Source organism: Crocuta crocuta, unplaced genomic scaffold (genome assembly GCF_008692635.1).
Source record: "Crocuta crocuta isolate KB4526 unplaced genomic scaffold, BGI_CrCroc_1.0 scaffold31, whole genome shotgun sequence".
Taxonomy (NCBI): Eukaryota; Metazoa; Chordata; class Mammalia; order Carnivora; family Hyaenidae; genus Crocuta; species Crocuta crocuta.
In genome coordinates, this window is record NW_027528362.1 from 14,480,445 (window position 1) to 14,501,337 (window position 20,893).

Consider the following 20,893-nt stretch of genomic DNA (forward strand, 5'->3'; position numbering starts at 1 on the left):
TCCCCCTCTCGTCCCCCCCCACCCCGCCACCCACCTGCCTGCCCCCTGGGCTGGCCCCACCCTCAGGGACTCGGGCCCGCCACCCCCAGCCACACAGGGTCAGGCTCTGCCTGACGGGCCCTCCCGCCCACAGGCCAGGGAGGGCTGGGACCAGCGCTCGCCGGTGGCTGCCTCCTGTGGGGCCTGTGCGCCCGGCCCTGTCACTCCGCCCCCACCCCACAGTCCCTTCACTCTGAGAAGGGGCCTCCTCGCCGCCCTCCAGGTGTGGGTGCCCAGAAACTCCCTGCCCTGCTGCTTTGGTTCCTAAGCCCTGCGCCTTCTCTCCTCATGGAATCAGACCTTGTGAGCCCCCCTGGCCTGCTGTGCCCTGTGGAGGTTTGTATTCCAGAAAACACCGCTCCAAGACACGGCCCTGGCTCAGCAGGGTGGGACCCTCAAGCCCGGGGTCCTGTCCTGGGGAGCAACTGGCGCACCCCCAGCGGACACATGGGTGCGGGGGTGGGGGCGGCGCTCAGCGGCTCAGGCGCTCTGCTCCAGGGTGGGGAGGCCGCCCCTTCACCAGGCACGGGGAGCTGCATAGGGGAGGCGCTGGCCTGGGGACAGCTGCGGGGAGCTGCCTGGAGGAGGCGCTGGCCTGGGGACGGCTGCAGGGAGCTGCCTGGAGGAGGCGCTGGCCTGGGGACGGCTGCGGGGAGCTGCCTGGAGGAGGCGCTGGCCTGGGGACGGCTGCGGGGAGCTGCCTGGAGGACAGGGGCTCTGACCCAGGTGCTGGCCAGGACCGTGGGGCAGCTGACCAGAGGCGGCCCGTGGGGTGGGTTAGGGAAGCGCCGGGGCTTTCTCTGCTTGGTCCCAGGTTGGGGCTTTGGCCTTGGGGACTGATATGGACAGAGCTGCTCACCTCCCTGCAAGAGTGCCCTCGGACGGCGGCCCGGCTGGCTGCAGCCGACACAGGGGCCGGCTTCCTGTGGGTCACGAGTCAGAATTTGATTTGTGTAGACGCCTGGTCAGTGACCATCTGTGTATTCAATCTTTTGGTGGTAATAGTGACAAAACTTAACTTCTTTCATTCTTAAAAAAAAAAAAAAGGTTTTTGTTTATTTTGAGAGAACGAGCACGTATGTGAGAGCAGGGGAGGGCAGAGAGAGAGGAAGAGAGGATCCCAGTCAGGCCCAGCGCTGTCAGCCAGGAGCCTGACTCGGGTCTCGATCCCACAAACCGTGAGACTGTGACCGGAGCTGAAATCAAGAGTTGGACGTTTAACTGACTGAGCCATGCAGGCGCCCTCTTTAAAGGGATTTATAGCCACAGTTGAGCCAGTTCTGGTGCTGGTGGAGAGAAGATGAAAGCCGGTGCGGCTGGTGGGAGGGCGGTGGATGGTGCCTGAGGGTGGGCATGGAGTCGGGGCAGTGACCCTGGGCAGGCGGGGGACTGGCATGCGCCAGCAGAGGAGGTGGACACTCGGGTCCTCACTGGGCCCCGGAGCACAGGGTGCCAGCGCCGGGTGCTGGAGGAATCTGGGAGGGGAGAGGTGGCTCCCTTTCAGTGCCGGCTAGAGGTGAGCCCGACGCCCCCGCATTGGGGCGTCACCGGGGTTGCCGCTGTCACTGAGCCCCACGTCTGCTTGTTCACACCGTGTGCGGAGTGCTGGGTGTGTGGTCTGCAGACGAGGCCCTCAGAGCAGACCCTCGGGTGCTGACGGCTTCCAGGAGGCTCTGCTGGATGGGCCCCAGCGGCCGCAGAGATGTCGTGGGACCAAATGCTCACCCTCAATCACAGACGGACAGAGGTCTCTTAGTGTGATGGGTCCTTCCTGGCGCACCCCAACTCAGCGGCGGAGCCCCCGTGAGGCCCTCCGGGTCTGCCCCATGAGGGGGTCGTGTGATCCCGCCCCAGCCCTTCCGAGCAGCGGGGCTGCTGATTCCCAGTTTAAAAGAAAGGCAGAGAGGTGAGCCCACGGCTTGTGTGTGGCTGAGGGTTTAACACCGTCCGTTCCGGAGAAGCCTCTGTCTGCCGGGGGAGGACGCTCCTGCGGGGGCGGGGGCGGGGCTCTGGCAGGAGGGGCAGGTGCCCAGCGGGGCGGGGCGCAGGCCCCCCATGAGCCCTCGCTCCCTCCTGTGGTTGAAACTCTGGACGAGCTGCAGGGAGGACGGACAGGCTTTGCCCCGGAGCAGGGGCTTTCTCAGGACCCTCCCCTCACCCGGTTTGGAGCGGAAAAACCCGCTGCTCGGTTCTCACACTCTGAGCCCCTCAGACCGCCTGGCAGGCAGGGTTCCCACACACCCGGCCCCTGGGGCGGCTGGGACCCCGGGCCAAGGCAGGAGATGAGAGGGAATGGGAGCTCCCCAGCCGGGGAACTTGGGGGGCCCGCCTGGGTCTCAGGCAGCATTCACCTCCAGCCACAAGAGGGCGCCGGTAGACAGCAGGTTCTGAGTCCTTTAAGGGGCGCCAGGCTGCCCTGGGTCACAGGCTGCCCTGGGGACCTGCCCTCCCTGAGTTGTGTCCCTAGAGCCTTGCCATCCTGTGGAAGACAGACAGNCAAGGCCTCTCCTGCGGGCAGCACCAGTGCGCACCCCCTCGCCCCAGAGTGACGCCCACCGCCCCTCCCTGCCGCATCCTTGGGGCTGACGTGACCTGTGAGCCTGAAGTCAGCTGACCCTGCCCACGCCCGGGGTCAGACCCTCCGCAGGGATCTCCTGCACAGAGCCTCAGGCCAGGGCAGCCTCTGCACGTCACAGAAAGTGCTCAGGGCGCGTCTGCAGGAATGGCACGCAGGTGAGGCCCTGCACCAGGAGCAGTGGCGTTTGGGGACTCGTTAGAAAGGTGGCCCCACTGAGGCCTCCAAGCCCGAGTCTGCGTTTTAACCAGCTGGGAGTCTCCTGTGCACACTGCACTTGGAGAAGCAGCAGCTCTGCCCCTCCACTGCCCCCCGTCGTGTGTGTGTGTGTCTGTGTGTGTGTGTGTGTGTGTCTGTGTGTCTGCCCCTGCTGTAAACAGGCGAGTCCCCGTGGGGGCACGGACCAAGATGGGGCTTGGCCGTGAGCGGGACAGTGACAGCCGACCTCGCTGTCGGGGGCCCAGCCCTTCTCTCTAGACTGTTCTCGGGCTGCCCCCTGCCCCCCGGAGGGAGAGATGCGCCCCCGTGACCAGGCCCCACCCCCAGGACCACGGGGCCCACCAGGGGCTGGAGCAGCACCGGTGTGTGGCCAGCCCCAGAAACAAGAGTCTGCACGAGCCCTGTGACCACTTGTCGGAAGTGAGCTTATTGGCCCCACTCGGCTGCCAGGCAGCTGGTCCGGGCCCCCCACTAGCCAGCTGTCCTGGGGGTGGAGGCTGGCACCCGTGTGCTGGGGACGCTTCTGTGTGGCCGCCTGCCTCCGACCACGCCCTCCACTTCTCCCGCTGCCACCACCCTGGGTCCCACCAGCCCAAGCAGCCCAAGGGTGCTGAGCGTGACCCTCCCTGTCCCCTGGCCTGTGAGCCCAGAGGCCTGTGGGTGGAGCCAGAAGCAGGGCTCACTCAGTCCTTTCCCACGGTGGGCACAGCCGGACTCTCCTCTGAGAGGTGGGGGTCACACCCGGGCCACAGGAGAGGATGGTCCGGGTTCAGAAGCTCAAGCCAGGTGTGGTGCCTGGGGGCTGACGTGGAATGAGGGGTGAGGGTGAGGGGAACCACCCATCGTGGACGACAGGGAGTCCCCACCGGGGCCAGAGCTCCACTTCAGGGAGGAGGGGAGAGCCTGCGCGGACCCCGGGGCCCTCGCAAATAAGAACAAGCGGCACGGAGGTGCCCGTTCTCCAGGCACTGGGAGGGTGTTAACACAGACGGAACCCTCCCAGCAGGGGGCGCTGTTTTGGTTCCCATGTGCAGAGGGAAGGAAGTTGAGATGATGCTAGGGGCCTGGAGGAGGCACCCCAGAGCCGTCTCCCGTCTCCAGCCCCTGGGCAGCGCCCCTCCGGGCAAATGGATCTGTGGGTCTGGTGGGTGGTGGTGTGCACGGTGTGACAAGGTCTCTGGGCCCTCCATTCTCCTCCACGTCAGGAAGAGTGAAAGCCCACGCGTCATCCGAGCTCAGGGCTTCCGAGGACACAGATGGGCTTGTGGAGAGGCTGGGTCAGAGCCAGTGACTCGAGGGGGAGTCTCCGCAGACGCCTGGCGTGGACAGAGCTCGAGCACTCCCCCGAGACGCGGTTCCCGCCCGTCCTGGCCATGGGCCTGACTCCAAGGGACAGGAGGGGAACTGCCCCACACTGGCCAAGGGCCGGGTCAACGCAGGCCAACACCTGCTTGAGGCCACCCAGAGAGCGCGCGTGCCCACGGTGGCACAGAGCTCTGGACCCCCACAGCCGGGGACCGGAGTTGCCGTCCCCACAGCTGCCTCACTGGGCTGGCCAGCCTACACCAGCACGCTGGCGGCAGTGTGTGGGGCGCCCAGACTCCTGGCACTGAGGCTCAAGTGACCAACTTTCCTGGCAAGAGCACTGACCCAGCTCAGAGCCGGTGCCATTGGGGGGTGCCCCATGCAGCTCTGAGACTCTGTCGTGGGCTCCTCGCTGTGCGGCACCCAGGGGCTCTCGTCTCCATGGCAGGAAGGCTGCTCCAAATGAAAGCTGATGTCTGTGCAGATCGCTCTTAACAGGCGGAGCCTCCCCCTCGGGTGTGGGTGAGGACACAGAGCCAGCAGCACCCCCGCGCGTGCGTTCTGCGTGTCACCGTGACCCCCGTCAGAACGGCGCGGGACACGTAGGCTGAGCCCTTCCAGGCGGCGTCATTTGCATGTGGTCCGTGTGACTCCGATTTCCGCTAAAACCCTAAAGTGGCTTCCTCGCATCGGTTCACAGACTTGGGAATCAGCCATTCAAGTCAGTGCCCCTCTTCCCTCCGTGCGATTGGCTGGCGGCCGCGGCTGCTGGCCCGCACCAGCNTAAGGAGGCAGGACGGGGCCATCATTACACAGCGACTCGGCGTTGTCCTCGCCACAGATGCTGCTGTTGCGAGGAGCCGTCTCTTGTCCCCTGTTCCCAGCGGCTGCTTGCGAGCCTGCGGACGCCCAGGGGCTTTTCTCCCAGAAGCACGGCCGTGCCGTGCAGAGCGACTTTATAACATGGACACGGGCCTCAGATGCCAGGACTGACATGACGTGTGGGCCGCAGCGCTCGGTAGGGAGGGCTTAGCCAGCTGGTCGGCCCAGAAAGGAAGCCGACCGGCTCTCGTGCTGGAACAGAAGGTGACCGGGCTCCGGGAAGGGGGGTCTGCCGGGGTCTCTGGCCTGAGCGGCGGCCAGCGTGGGGCTGGGAAGGAGCGGCACGTGGGAGGCATCTGCCCGTCCTAAACCAGAGCAAGCTCTGGAAGCTGCCCGGACACGGGGCCTGGAAACCTGCATTCGGCGCGGGTGCTGGCCGGGCACGCAGCTCACCGCCAGCCCGGGGACAGCGCAGGGAGGCCACGAGGAGCCCTCAGGCTGTAAGGTCCCCCGGAGCTCACAGCAGCCTGTGACCCGCCGCACACACTAACCGCAGATCTCTGTCCTCATTTCAGCTTACAGGATGCTGGCATCGGGTTCATCCTGGTCATAGACAGAAGACAGGACAAATGGACGTCGGTGAAGGCGTCGGTCCTGCGAATAGCAGTAAGTGTCGGTGCCCGGGCTGTGACGCCCGCCTCTGCTCGCCCCCTGGGCCGGGCGACCGCTGGGTGACAGCACTGCCCCTCTCTCCTAGCCACCCGTCTGCCTGGTGGTGATTTGCGTGCTGCTGGCCCGTGCGGTGCTGCAGCCTCACGGCCTGGGCCAGGGCCAGGGGCACGCAGGAGCATGAGCGCCCTGCATCTGTCTGACTTGCTGGAGTGTGTGCGCATCTGTGTGCACGTATGTGTGCGTGGTGTGTGTGTGTGTTCTCAAAAATGGATTCACTCTTAGGGGGCCTGTGATCATTTAAAAACAGTTCCACCCGCCTGTTTATTTTTGACCATGGAGTATGTGGGATGCTGAGGATTGAATGTGTCTTCATTCTTTCTTCAGACAGAGAAAGAGAGATTGAGAGCATGAGCAGGGGAGGGGCAGAGAGGGAGGGAGAGAGAGCCCCAAGCAGGCTCCACACGCAGCCCAGAGCCTGGTGCCAGACTCCACCCATGACCCTGGGTTCGTGACCGGAGCTGACAGACACTGAGAGCTAGATGCTCAGTCCACTGAACCCCCGGGCGCCCCAATGTGTCTTCGTTCTTCTTAATGCTTATTTGTATTTGGGAGAGAGACAGAGACAGACAGATCTGGGAGGGGGGGGGCAGAGAGAGGGGGGGGCACAGACTCCAAAGCAGCTCTAGGCTCCGAGCTGTCAGCAAAGAGCCCGACGTGGGGCCTGAACTCACAAACTTTGAGATCATGACCTGAACCAAAGTCAGACACCCAACCCTCTGAGCCCCCGGGCGCCCGGATGTGTCTTCGTCCTTAAACGGAGCCTGAGGCCCTGAGCTAAGGACCTGCAGGACAGTGAGGGGCTCTTCAGGCTGCAAGTTTGAAATAGCGCCGAATGCCTGTTTCTAATTGACTTTCTCCTCCCCAGACTACTTACCGCCCCTTAGTCTTCCCACTAAACCGGATGCCTGGGCCTTCCTGGAGCCCATCCCTGCCCCCGATGACGCCACGCCACCTGACACGTGGAAGGGCGGTGGCTCCGTGGCTGTGGCTGTTTTCAGCCTGCAGTAATAGTCCGGAGGGAAGGGTCCTACCCAGGAGCTCCACGGAGAGCGCTGCACCCGCCCTTACTCACGGCAGCCCAGGGACTTAGGGCAGCAGGGAACCCAGGGCATCCGGGCTGGTCGCCGGCTGGGGCGGCTCCTGAGAACCTAACCCCAGATGGAATAAAACCCTCCTAACCGCTCTGGGTCTGCGGTTCTAAGCTCCGAGAGGCCGCTGTGCTGCGGCCCTGGGCGGGGGGGGGAACGGAAGAACCGANAAGGCTTGGATGTGCTCTGACTCTTACAATCTAAGTCATTTTGCAAACCCGTCCCTGGGCCACTAGGTTCCCCCCTTGCCTCTCTGAGAAGTGTCTGCCCGCACCACCTGGCACACCTNCCCGTTTATAAAATCAGCTTTCCTTTGCTCTAAGATCCCGCGGGGCCTCCGGAGGACTTTGGATACGCCGCCCGCAGTTAGTAGCCAGTGGTCTGTTTCGTATTTTAAGTTTAAAAGCCCGTCTGCCGGGTACTCGGCAGGCTCAGTTAAGAACAAAATGCTGCGAAGCGCTGGGACAGATGCTCGGTCCACTTAAGGCAAGTGTTTCCTAAATCAGCCAGTCAGTCCTGGGCTGAACGTCAAGACGTTCCTAGTCAAGTGTGTCATTGTTTATAACCGTGTCGGGGCGCCTGGGGGCTCAGCCGGTTGAGTGTCTGACTTCAGCTGAGGCCATGATCTCGCGGTTCGTGGGTTCGAGCCCCGCGTCGGGCTCTGTGCTGACAGCTCGGAGCCTGGAGCTGCTTCAGATTCTGTCTCCCTCTCCCTCTGACTCTCCCTCACTCATGCATGCGCGCGCTCTCTCTCTCTCTCTCTCTCTCTCAAAAATTAATAATAAACACAGGGTCTCCCGCTCTGGAAGCCGCCACCACTCATGCCTGCACACCACAGGGTCCTCACAGTCCAGCCCCCGTGGGGTGGCACACACCAGGCCAGGCGCCGGCTAGACAGGTTGGCCGTAGGTGTCTCTCACAGCCACCAGTGGCTGCTNGACTCTCCCTCACTCATGCGTGCGCGCGCTCTCTCTCTCTCTCTCTCTCTCTCTCAAAAATTAATAATAAACACAGGGTCTCCCGCTCTGGAAGCCGCCACCACTCATGCCTGCACACCACAGGGTCCTCACAGTCCAGCCCCCGTGGGGTGGCACACACCAGGCCAGGCGCCGGCTAGACAGGTTGGCCGTAGGTGTCTCTCACAGCCACCAGTGGCTGCTGGCTAGAAACAGGAAGTCCCCAAACCCAGGATAGCTTTTAAGAACTAGATAAATTATTTTTAAGAGCTGCAGTACTTGTGAGCACGCCCTACGGGGCAGCGGTGTGGCCCGGGGGGACCCGCCCACGGGGAGGTTTGGGGGTACAGAGCTCTCTGCCTGCCCAGGGCGATCCCAGTTTCCTTTGTCATTGACCGGGAGGATTTCTAAACTATGTTGACTCTTCTTTAAAACTTTGTTTTGTGAAATCATAACTGAAAAGTTGGTTTTGAGTTTTAATATTTGCACAGATTCATACATAATAAAAATATAGGTTTATAAAGTATCCTTTTTCCTAGAAGTCTTGGGGAATTAACATTTTTCCAGCAGAATTTCCAAGAGTTCTCTGTAGCTTCAGTACTTTCTGGTACAAGGACATGTTGGTCATATTAATGGCAAGCGTGCCTTGCGTGGACTCATCACGTGGACTCTCCTGTGCGCCTGGCCCCGTACAGGCTTTGGGGAGCTGGGGGCATACACAGGGAATGAGCTAGAAGTATCCAGCCACGTGCGGACAGCTGACAGAAGGCCATGATGAGGGGTGTGACCAGAGGTGGCCATCATTGCGGGGGGGGGGGGGGGGGGGGGCGGTGCCCAAGATGGTGCCGGTGCCGGGCGTCCTACGGGGAGATCAGGCTGCGAGGCCGGCCCCACTGCCTTTCTTGTGTGTGCCATTTGTGAGCCAGGGTGCGGGTTGTGACCGCCGTGGCTCTGGGGAGGGGACAGGAGGGGAGACAGGGCCGCACATTGCTGCCATCCCCCGGGGCTGTGCGCCTACGCCCCCAACTCCGGCTGCCCTGCACTCCGTCCGGGGGCCCTGGGGAAGCCAGCACCTGGTGTGAGCCAGGCCAGCGCCCTGGAGGGGTGTCTGACCCCGCGCCGCACCGTGGACGGTCCCCAGAGTACCTGGGCCACAGTTTGCTGCAGGTGCTGTGAAAGCAGGCTGGTGTCACAGAGGCTCTGTCTCCAAACGTGTCGGCCCAAGTGAGACACGGCGCTGACGGAACACGCCGGAACGTGGCGTGGTTACTCTTAGCCACCACGCGGGCCAGCTCACGAGCAGAGCTCCCGTGTTTTGAGGTGTTCTTCCTCCTCTCGGGACGCCTTCGGCTTGGCTTGGAATAGAGGATAGGGAGCCGAACTCCGGAGTCCCCACGGTCAGACTTCGGTGTCTACGCCAGCTCTGAGGGTGTTGGGGGCGATGGGCACGCTTTGCCTGTCACAGGCGTGGTCACAGCCGGTGGACAAAGATGGAAACGAGGAGACACAGAGCCGAGGACACGTTGGTTCAGTTCGTACCGTCCTCGGATGAGCGTGCCGTCTGGGAAGTACCTGAGCACACTCGCCTGGGATTCCGTTTCAAACGTTAGCACACCTGTGCTGGACCATGTGTGTGCAAGTGGGTGTGCGTGCACGTGCGTGTGTGAGCATTTGGGGAGTTATAGCAGAGTACGGTTCACGTTTTGAGCGAGCCCGTTGCAAGCTGCGTCTCTACCAGGGAGTACGCTGCTGAAGAAGGTTCCGGCTGAAGGTGTTCTTAGTCTGTGCGGGGCGGGGGTGTGGTTCCCACCTGCAAGGCCGGTGCGCAGACCAGGCACAAGGGGACGTGTGCAGGGACGCGGGGTCTTTAGGGCGCCCAGCAGACACTGCACACGGGGCACAGTCAGACTGCGTTAAACAAGCTAGGGCGGGGGCGCCTGGGGGCTCAGTCAGTTGAGCATCCGACTTCGGCTCAGGTCATGATCTCACGGTTCGTGGGTTCGAGCCCCGCGTCGGGCTCTGTGCTGACAGCTGAGAGCCTGGAGCTGCTTCAGATTCTGCATCTCCTTCTCTCTCTGATCCTCCTCTGCTCATGCTGTCTCTCTCTCTCTCTCTCTCTGTCTCTCAGAAATAAATAAAACATTAAAAAAAAAAGATTTAAACAAGCTAGGGCGTTCCTGCCTTGTGCCATTTACTGGGGTCTGAGCACTGATGGAGGTGAGGATGGAGCAGTGTGAGCCCCAGAGGTCTTCCCGGCAGAGGTGACACTGGACGAGTCAGAAGGGGAGGAGGAGCTGTCCAGCAGAGAGGACGATGAGCGTGCCCTGGGGTGTAAGCGGAGGCGGGGGGGTGGGGGTGCAGGGGGTGAAGGGCAGGTGAGCAGGTGGGTGCAACTCCCGGGTGCCCCCTCACCCAGGGGTGGGGAACAGAGTGGACTGTTGGGAGGTGCAGCGCTGAGCCCGCGTGGCCAGCCCTCTCAGGCCCAGCTTGCCGTGTGCCCCAGGTACTTACGCAGCCTCAAGGAGTGTTCCCAGGGCGCGGGGCCCGTTCTCACTGCACCGCAGGGGGACAAACTGGCTTCCCAGGGACCAGCTCACCCACCCTCGGACAGGGCAGCGGGGGTCATCAGTCCCGCACACCATGGGTGGGTCCCACCCAACACGGAGCTGGTCCATGTAGAGTGTTCCGGAAGGTCAGGCAGACAAGTATCCTTCTGTCAAGTTAGGCCCTTCCTACATATGTTTTCATTGAAATGTCTCTTCTGTGATATTCCTAAGTGTCCCCAACACCTACCAAGGGGGTGGCCTTCGCTACCCCCGGCTGAGCCCCTGCGTGCAGCCCTCACAGGAGCAGCCTGGCAGCGAGGGGCCCGTGCTCCAGGGGGCATCCGTACGCACACCCGTGCTTGGTTTCGGCCATTGCCAGACAGAGGGGGCTGGTCAGGCTGCGCCGCTCCATTTCACGGATTAACTGTGTGACGCGGGCCGGACAGCTGTGCTCTGAGCAGACTTCAGACAGTTCCCTGAAGCAGGACGGGTCGGAAACAGTGTTCCCCAGAGCACCAGGCTTCCGGAGCGTTCCGGAGACCCCAGTGTGCCCGGCGGCGGCAGCTGCATGTGTGGATGCACACGCATCTCTAGGAATGTTAGTCCAGAAACCACTCAGCTCTGTCTCCAGATGACAGTCTTGTGGCCGTCATACCATGCATGTCCCTGCGTCAGCCAAGGTCAGCCTCAGAAAAGAAACTATTTTGTTTCAGTGTCTTAGAAACTTACTACAACCCTTCTAGGATGACTGATTTACTAAATTACAAAAAAGATGTTATTTTGTAGCTTTCATCCCAAATCCTCTGTCTAGTTACCTGTTTTTTTACGTATATTTTTGAGAGAGAGAGGGAGACAGAGCGTGAGCAGGGAAGGGACAGAGAGAGAGGGAGACACAGAATGTGAAGCAGCTCCAGGCTCTGAGCTGTCAGCACAGAGCCCGACGCGGGGCTCGAACCCACGAACCCTGAGATCATGACCTGAGCCAAAGTCAGATGCTCAACCAACTGAGCCCCCCAGGAGCCCCTAGTTACCTCTGTTTGTTTTTAAAATATAACTTTACTGTTAGTATTTCCCCAGCTCACAGTTCAGAGAGTTGATTCCAACCTGGAGAAGGTTTAATTACTGCTCTTTGGGTTCAGAATATGTGCTTGTGTAGATGGTTGACGCCTTCTCAGCCGCCAGGACCTTACGGCTGCTGTTCCGTGCGTCCCTGTTAAAGAAGCCGGAGACCAAAGCAGAGAGGAGCGGGAGTGGGGGGGGANAGCCACCTGAGAAGGGTCACTGGTCATTGGTGGCCTAGGGTCGTGGGGAATTTGTGTGTTGGGGGGAAATTTGTGTGCTGAAGGGCGCAAACCTGATGCGAGGCAGGGGGCAGGTGGGCTTGCTCGGGGGGACTGAGGACCTCCGGGGCCAGGGGCCATCCGGGCAGGAAGCATGGCGCTATAGGCTGGGCCCTGTGGGGGGCCCTGAGCAGGGCAGGACTGAGGTCAGGGAGGCCACTGCGGCCGGCTCTGGGCTCTGGTTTGTTTGCAGGGTTGAGGAAGTCTCTAGAAGGTTTGCACAGGACGGTGTCATGACACAGTGGGCGTCTTAGAAGGGTCACGGTGGCCCTTCTGCGGAGAGTCGGCTCAGGGCAGTGGTGGGGGGCGGGGTGAGGAGCAGGGAGGCCAGGAATAGAATCTGGGGTGCTGGCGGGGGCATCTGGGAGAACTCTGGGTGTGGGCCAGGCACTGGCCTGGGCCACATCAATGCTCCGGACCCACACCTTGGTCCAGGCCCTTCTGCTCTCGCACGGTCAGGTGGCGTCAGACGCTCCAGAGGCTCAGTCGGTGCAGATCCACCCTCGGGGCCTTGGGGGTGAGGCCAGGCCCCCACGTTCAGCTGTTTGGACCTGGTGCCACGAAGGCCCATTGGGCCGGGGGCAGAGCTGTCCGAGGTCCTGACACGATGGCACTTCTTCTCCGGGGACGCCCCAGGCGGCTGAGACCCGCTGGATCAGACACTCCACGGGGCCATGGGGTCTGAGGGCCGTGTGGGGTGGGCCGTCCAGGGCGGAACACGCAGGGAGAGGGGCCACACTCAGACAGCCACAGCCCTGGACCACGTGTCTTCTCGAGGCCGCCAGAGCCTCACAAAGACTGGAAGTGTTTTATGTTCCCAGACGAGGCCCTCGGGTACCTTTTGGTCCCTGAGTTTTGTTAGACCAGAGTTCGCGGACGCCGGGATGGGCTTGGTCAGGAGGAGGCGCCGGGCTCCCTCCCACCAGGGCAGCTCCACTGTGGGCTCTGCGCCCTCGGGCTCCATTCCGCCGGCCAGGCTGAGATCGGCATGGACACCAGAGCGTGGCCTGGGGTGTGGCTGCCGCCTGAGCGTCCGTCGGCGGGTGGACACGTGAAGAAGAGGCGGAGACACGTGGATGCAGGAGGTACAGAGCGAGGTGCGTACACAGCCACACACCCCAGCCAGTGGTCTCTCCCGCCGCACCCCTTCCTGCCCCTCCAACGTGGGGCCTGGGGCTCTGCTGCTCCTTCCTGTACCTCGTGTTTTAGCTGCACTGGGCCTGGGTATCCAGAAATCAAACTCGGTTCCTTCAGAATGTCTTCTTGTAGTAATGGGGGCTCCCTGGGGGGATACTTGTCAGCATCTGGAAGTAAAGGGCACCCGGAGGAGACTCAGAATCTGTCGTGCCACGCCGGTGAGGCTTCGTGCAAGCACCACGAGGCGCATTAGGAGTGCGCTGGAGAACACGCCGGTTTGTCCCCATTTACACATGGAAATAGAGGCACAGGGAGGCAAGCAATGTGCCCGAGGTGTGTGACCCAGGCAGAGCTGGCAGCCAAAGAGACTCCTGTACCTGTGTCTTCGGTGCGTGCGCCGGGGCGTGGGGTCCGCGTCCGTGTTCCAGGAGCGCGGCTCTGTGTCTAGGGCGCATGCGCCGGGGCGTGGGGTCCGCGTCTATTTCAGGAGCGCGGCTCTATGACTATATGGCTTTGCTTTTATTTGACAAGCGCCGTAGTTCCCTGGGACTCTGGAACAAAGGGCCACAGACTGAGGGGCTGGAAGCAACAGAGTCTCACAGTCTGGAGCCCGAGGTCCGAGGTGGATGGGCCCACAGCTTGGTTCCTGGGGCCACGGGGGAGAACCTGTCCCTGTCCCCAGCGTCTGGGGGTGTCCGGTGGTCTCTGGAGCCCCTTGGATTATAGACACATCACCCGTCTCTGCGTCCGTGTTCGCACGGCATCTCCCTGTGTGTCTGGGCCAAGTGGCTCCTTTCTCTAAGGACCAGGCATATTGGTTTGGGGGCCGCACTGATAACCTCACGTACGTAACGGACTTTTCTCCAGTCACAGCCTGAGGCACTGTGGTTTGGGCTTTAACCCATGACCTGGCGGGACACCTTACAGCCTGTAACTAGGGTAGTAAGTTTTGGCTTTACAGCTGACAGCCACCGTGGCGTAGCCGCAGACACAGCGTGACTTTCCCCTGTTAGGAAGTGGGCCGTGTCTAACAGCCCGGNCTCCCGCCTGGGCCGCACCGTCCGCCGCCGGTGTGCGAGGACCCCGCGTCCAGCGGCGCGGCTGCCCACGGCCCTCTCTGTTCCCTTGCAGGCGTCCTTCCCGGCAAACCTCCAGCTCGTCCTTGTCCTGCGCCCGACGGGGTTTTTCCAAAGGACTCTCTCCGACCTCGCTTTCAGATTCAACAGAGATGACTTTAAGATGAAGGTGCCGGTGAGTACGGCCTGCGGCGGCTCTGCGGGCAGAAGGGAGTGTGACTGCGCTCTTGGCCCTNAGTCCTCCAGGTGCTGAGGCCAGCGCCCGGGGCTTCCCAGAGCACACGGCGGCCCGCCGGGCATGGCTGTCTTCGCGCTGCCCCTCCGTTCCCTAGCGCTTCCCAAGGCTGACATCGCCCTGTCCCTCGGATGATCACTGTGGAAGTGCAGGCGCTCGTCAGAGCTCCAAGTCTAGAACATTCTTACTGAGGGTCAGGCCGCAGAACAAGACAGTCCAACAGACTGAGAGCTTCCTGGTAAGGGATGGCCAGGTGCTGCCAGTGCCAAGAACAGGACAGGGGCCCGGGGACCAGGTGTGGTGTGTCCCTGAGCCATTGCCAGCCTCCTGGTGAGGGGCACCCAGGCCCTGCCAGTGCCAGGGACAGGACAGGGGCCTGGGGACTGGGTGTGCATGTCCCCGGGCCCACAGATGGGGCCCAAGCAGCCAGCAGTGAGGGCAGCCAGCCCCTGTCTGCCATCCTCACCCCAGCGGCGCAGGCAGCCTTGGGGAGGGCACTCCCTGCCACCAGCCACCTGCCCTCAAGAAAACAAAAGCCCCATAGAGCCCCTCACACCCGTGTCCCCGGGAAGCCTGCTCCGTGAAGCCCGCCAGCCGCATCACACCAGGCACTGTGGGAGCGGCACCGGGCAGGCTGCTGGATGGCGCCCAGTGCCTTCATTGTCCATGAATTCATTTGCACACGAGCCCCTGGCTTGTGACCTCGCCGCCGACACCTCCCAGGTCGGGTTTGCAGACCTGAGCGGCCGTGATGGTGGTTGTCTGTGACACCTTCACCTGTTCCTCGGTGCACGGGTGGCCGGTGCTCTGTCTGGTCAGGGGCCCTGATGAGGCGTCCCTGGGCCTCGTGGGTAAGTCTCACGCTGCAGCCCCAGTCCACGGGCTTCAGGGCCTTGGAGAAAACCCCTCACCCAGTGTGTCTGCCGCACTGAAACGCCTTCATTTCTGACAGCCGTTTCCTTGATGGTGAAGGACAAAACCATGGACACACTGGCTGGAGGGTGTGGCCCAGCACTGAAACCACCAGGCTGTGGGGCCTGTGCTCCCTCCTGGACCCCGTCTCCGACGGCCAGCTCTCAGCCTGGGGGAGCGTGACAGCCCTGTCCAGCCACTGGGCACGTGAACCTCATTAACCACAGGCCTCTGTGCAGACGTGTGCGGGGAAGCCAGATGGGGGTGCCCTCAGGGCAGGGGTACCCTTGCAATCAGCGAGTTCTCACAGGACCCTCACCCATGTCTCCAATTCACGGAGACCCCTGTTAGATGACTGTAAAGCTGTCGAAAACATCGTCCCAAGAATGCCCTTGTCACAGTGTGTTCACATTAGCAAAACGGCACATTTCCATGCTGTGTGCTGACCGTGTGCTGCGCAGAAGACGGTAGGCGCTCCGGATTCCGCTGAGACGCCAGAGTCGCAGGGAAGGTGGCCCAGCCGGCCCGTGTCCCCCGGTCAGGAAGCAGGGTTGTCTGGGAGCACGTGGACAGTCCTGCTAGAGCAGAAGAGGGACAGGCGAGCTCTTTGCCGAGACCCGCCGGCCACCTCCGAGGACGTCTCAGCTTCTCACGGGAGGACCGTGGCGCCTGGATCTCAGCATTGGCGCTGTGGCCAGCGTGGGCTGGCTTGTCCTCTGGGGCCGACTGCCCTGCGGGGGTGGGCTTTCGCAGCACCCCCTCATCATGACAATCAGAAGTGAGTCCTGACATTGTCTCGTGTTCCGTGGGGTCCGACCGCCCTGGCAAGAACCCCTGCTTTGAGCTAACACGGCGTTCAATACACACAGTATGGCGTTTGGTGACCGTGACCCTCAGGGTGGCCGTGGGCCCCCTCCCACCACAAGGTGCCGCGTTCAGTGACCCGTGACCCTCAGGGTGGCTGAGGACCCCTTCCGGCCAGAGCCTCTCAGGACCCGGCTTGCAGCCTGGGAGCTCCTGGAAGCTTTCACAGCCAAGGCTGTGTTTTCTCCAAAACCCACGGACAGAATATCCTCAGAAAGTGCGAGAGAAATAGACCAATAAAAAGCAAGTCCTGTGCGAAGAGCTTCCTCGGTCCCCGCAGCCGCGTGTCCCACGGAAAGGCATGGCCCTGACTCTGGTGGCATCTGTAGTGACCTTGCTGGGTTCTGGTGGGAACAAAACGTCTTCTCTCAAGTCAGAGTGCTGCTCAGCTTCCGCCACAAACTCCCTGCCAGGCACCCAGCATGGGCCGCGTGCCGCCCTCCCGCCAGGGTTCCGACTCCTTTCCTCCGTGCTGAGGTCTGTCATCACAGGCCCAGTTCACGAAGGGGGAAACTGAGGCACAGAGAGACTAAGTGACTTGCCTCATGCCCAGCAGCCTGGAAGTGGTAGAGCTGGGATTTAAGCCCAGGTCCAAAGCCAGGCGCCTCCTGACCATGCTGCCACCATTAGCGGCCAGCGCGAGAGTCTGCTGGGTGGTGTCTTCAGGGGGCGGCTTTCCTTCTCCTCTAGGTCATAATGCTGAGCTCAGTCCCAGAGTTACACGGTTACATCGACAAGTCCCAGCTGACCGAGGACCTGGGCGGGACCCTGGATTACTGCCACACGAGGTGGCTGTGTCACCGCACAGTGAGTCATCCCGGGCTGCCTGCACGCAGGCGCTGGCTGCGGGCGGTGGGCCTCCCGATCCTGAGTTAATCTGCTGAATAGCTTTTGTATTACGACGCCGCCTTTTCCAAAGCCATGTTCCCAATAACCTCCGTTTTGTTCTCTGAGAATGAGGAGATGGTCTCAGTGGACCTCAGTGAACTAAAGAAATAACATGAGTAATAAGTTTGGGAGTGGCTTTCTCTGGGCTCAGAGGCCAAAAAGAAAGAACAGCCCTGGAGGTGGCAGATGTGGCCCTCCAGCTTCTCTTAACTGGGGCAGAGACCGGGGCAGAATGACCCTGGCTGATGAAAGTGAACCTAGAGAGTGGCCAGTGCGTTTCTGAAGCCGTGAGGCCCGGAACCTGCTCTAGGTGTGGAGGCGCGCTGTGGTCCTGGCCTCTCCGATGACGCCNCCAGGCGATTGAAAGTTTCGCCCTCATGGTCAAGCAGACGGCTCAGATGCTGCAGTCCTTCGGGACCGAGCTGGCCGAGACGGAGCTGCCCAATGACGTCCAGTCGACGAGCTCGGTGCTCTGCGCGCACACGGAGAAGAAGGACAAGGCGAAGGTACGTGTGGCTGCTGTGCGGGCCACGCAGGGGAAGCCGCATCGTGCACAGCCGAGCGGGGGCCACGTCAGAGTGGTCCCTGGGTGCGGCCCCGCCCGAGAAGCTGCGTCCCTTTCGCTCTTGGACGTGAAGACGCTGCGGAATCAGGCACACAGAGGCCTGGCTCCTGTTACCGCTTGCCTCGTCCCGCCGACCCCGAGTGACCCCTAGCCTGAGCTTCGCCCTGGCCCACACCTGCGTCTCCGGGGGCTGCGAGGGAGGCGAGGGAGACGCGGGAGCGAGCCAGGCGCCCGGCCTATGCCGTCCCTGCAGGAGGACATGCGGTCGGCCCTGGACAAAGGACAGAGCCTCCTGGAAAACATCAGGGAGCCTCTGGCCAAGAGCGGGGAGCACGGCCTGAACCAGGGCCAGCTGGACAATCAGACCACAGTGCAGAGGTGAGCGCCCGGGCCGGGGACAGAGCGCCTGACGGGAAGCGGGGGGCCACGGGTCCTCACCACTGAACAGCAAGTGGCTGTTCTGCGGAAGAAGATCGCTCAGAGTGACCAGTCTGTGTTTGCAAGCTGGGGACGCTGAAGGGAGCCAGTGGTGACAGGGACTTGCCAATCTCATGGAGCCCTCGCCCCTCCCCGCCTGCCCAGCCCCTCCCACCGCGCGGGTGTGCCCCCGAGACCCGCCAGCTCCACACTTGCGACTCCGGGCTTCTCTCCTTGGTGTGCACGCCCTCCCGGGGCCCCAGCTGTGTGGACACCTGCTGTCCCCAGCACTGCGTGGTGCCCGGAACGCCCATGGCTCCACACAGAGGCCAGGTCCTCTTTGGGGGGGAGCTGAGCACGGGTGCGGAGCCACTGGCCAGCCTACCGGTGACACCCGGCCCACCACAGGCTGACCCAGGCCCAGGTTCACACGCCAGGAAGGTGCTCCGTGCCGAGGAGGGGAGAGGCCCTGGGGGACATGCCCCCCCCCGTGGGGACGTGACGTCACGTACGGGGGAGGCTGGAGAGAACCCCAGTGCTCACGGGGGGCACGGGGTGGCACAGGCTCTGGCCTGGGAGCTGTGACAGTGAATGGTGACAGCTCGCTGCGCCCTTCATCCGGAAATGAAGTCAGACGTGAGGAGCACGGAGCGCTGCCACTCCAGCCTCGTAACACACTCAGCCCCCCGCTCTGCCCCCAAGATGCATCCCGTGGCACAGCCGGCCCTGCGAGTGCTGTGTCCAGGGCCCGAGAGAGGCGGCGAGGGTCGGGGCAGCCCCGGAGGCGGCCGGCTCCCTGTGCCCGGCACCCGCTCAGACAGAGCCCCCCGCCCCCCAGGCTGCTGGCCCAGCTGAACGAGACTGAGGCCGCCTTCGACGAGTTCTGGGCCAGGCATCAGCAAAGGCTCCAGCAGTGTTTGCAGCTCCGGCACTTCGAGCAGGACTTCCGAGAGGTGAGTGGTGGCGCTGGGGGCGCCTGGCGCTCCAGCCACAGGAAGCCGCCGCGAGCTGAGCCGCCCTGGTGACGGGGGCGCCACATGGGACTAGACCGGGTGGGACTAGACCTTGAAACACGTGGCCAGCGAGTCATGGCACACGCAGGTTACCAGGCTCCGTGGGTGTGCGCTTCCTTCCACGCTCCCCGCTGATGCGTCGGGAGCCATCTCACCCGGCGTGCGTCCCGGGTCCCGTCCCGCCCGGAGAGGGACGCGCAGTCCTGGCATCAGGACTCGGCAGATCGGCACGCGGAGACGTCCGTGCCCTGCCCCCCCACAGAACAGCGTCTTCCCTGGGCCCTCTGCTCAGGCGGGAGGGGTGGGGTCTTGAGGGCCCCGGCCCAGCACTGTGGCTGTCGCAGGGCCGTGTGCAAAGGCAGGTTCCGACGCCACCCCCTCCCCCGAGTCCTGGGATTCGCCTTTCCGCGACCCTGGGACTGGCTCAGTAGCGCGGGAGCCCGGGAGGGCACAGCCAGCCTCCCTGACTTGGAGAGAAGCATCCCGCCAGCCTCCGGGAACAGCACGCCGCAGGAGCACCTGCGGAAGGCGCTCCTCCACGACCTACTTCCGGAGGGGCCGAGGAAGGCTCGCCACACAGGCTTTTTGTTTAGGGGTAGTTGTCGGTTTGCGCGCAGCTGTGAAATAACCCAGCAAGACCTCATGCAGCCGCCACCGGGTTCCCCCAGAAGCCACAGTGTGAAAACAGTGCGCAGGATCTCAGTGTGGACACTGACACACTCGGACCACAGAACATTCTGTCCCGCACAGACCCGTGTTTCCTTCTTACAGACACACCTCCCTCCCACCACCCCAGACNCCTGAACCCCTGGTAACCACTGATCTGCTCCCTGTTTCCATATGCTATCATGTCAAGAATGTTCTAGAAGTGGAGTCATGGATACTTAGCTTCCTGGCTCTTTTCACACAGCTCCATCTGTCATATTCTCTGGAGACCGATGCAGGCGTTGGTGGGTTCACTCTTGTTCCCACTGCGTGGTTAGNGGCAACAGCCTGGCCCACGCAGGGCACCTCCTGAAGGACCTCGCCAGCTTCGAGGAGAAGTCCAGCGTAAGGACTGCGGCGTGGACACCAGCGGGGTCCCTTGGGAGGGCGTGGGAACGGGGCCGTGGGGCCATCCAGTGGGGATGTCCGGGGTGGAGGGACGGAGCCCCTCCCACCCACACCCCCCCCTGCCNTCTGTGGAGCGGGCGCGCGCACTGGCGCTGGAGGGCGAGCAGCTCATCGGCAGCAAGCACTACGCCGTGGACTCCATCCGCCCCAAGTGCCGTGAGCTGCAGCACTTGTGCGACCGGTTCGCCGCGGAGGTCGGGAGGAGGAGGGGGCTCCTCGGCAAGTCCCTGGAGCTGCACAGCCTCCTGGAGGCGGTAAGACCCCGCCCCACGNCACGTGGACCGCCCTGCCACCTGTGGGCCTTTCCTGAGGCCCAGCCAGTCCGCGGTGCCTGTTTCCAGAACCCACTTGCCACAGCTGACAGATCTTTCCAAGGACCAGAAGTTCCCTGCACTTGGCCCCTCTGTGCTCTGTGTGAGCGCGTGGCCCTGGGGAGCCGGGCCGCAGACGTTCCGGAAGCGCAGCGGCCGCCGGTGGGGCGGGAGGGCGCGGGCCCAGCACACTAACCGCACACGTGCGGAGACCCGGCCTCTGATGGTGCCGCTCTCTTCTTCTGCCACGCTCGGCGTGTCCAGTCCCTGAAGTGGTGTGATGAGGGGATCTACCTGCTGGCCTCTCAGCCTGTGGACAAGTGCCAGTCCCAGGAAGGCGCTGAGGCGGCCCTCCAGGAAATCGAGAAGTTTCTGGAGACAGGCGCAGAAAACAAGATCCAGGAGCTCGACAAAATCTACCAGGACTACGAATCCATCCTCACCACAGACCTGATGGTAAGCGGGCCTGTGCCCGTGGTGGGGGCATCCGGCCCGAGCTCTCACAGGACCCTGGGGCTCGTGAGGTGCAGCTGCCCTTTCAGCACAGAGTTCCGTCACCAGGGGGCCTCCTGCCCCGGGCTCTTTCCCTGCAAGACCTCAGCTGANTTGCACTGACCCCGGCCCCATTGCCACCTCCAGGGTGCCCGCAGCCAGGGGACGTATGGGGGCCACGCGTCCCTCCCTTCCAGCTGACCCTCCTCAGACTGCTGGTCCCACTTCCCTTCTGTCCCACCCTTCCC

General features: G+C 62.8%; 1 protein-coding gene across 1 annotated transcript in view; it reads left to right on the plus strand.

The window, feature by feature from the left end:
* Positions 1-20,893, plus strand: part of MCF2L (MCF.2 cell line derived transforming sequence like) — a 102,603-nt gene that overhangs the window by 65,248 nt on the left and 16,462 nt on the right. The window contains exons 4-12 of the mRNA XM_077754012.1: positions 5,536-5,626; positions 13,891-14,010; positions 16,537-16,653; positions 17,091-17,240; positions 17,553-17,677; positions 18,555-18,737; positions 19,713-19,791; positions 19,917-20,096; positions 20,418-20,609. Of these exons, the coding sequence (XP_077610138.1) occupies positions 5,536-5,626; positions 13,891-14,010; positions 16,537-16,653; positions 17,091-17,240; positions 17,553-17,677; positions 18,555-18,737; positions 19,713-19,791; positions 19,917-20,096; positions 20,418-20,609 (1,237 nt within the window). The remainder of the gene's footprint in view (positions 1-5,535; positions 5,627-13,890; positions 14,011-16,536; positions 16,654-17,090; positions 17,241-17,552; positions 17,678-18,554; positions 18,738-19,712; positions 19,792-19,916; positions 20,097-20,417; positions 20,610-20,893) is intronic.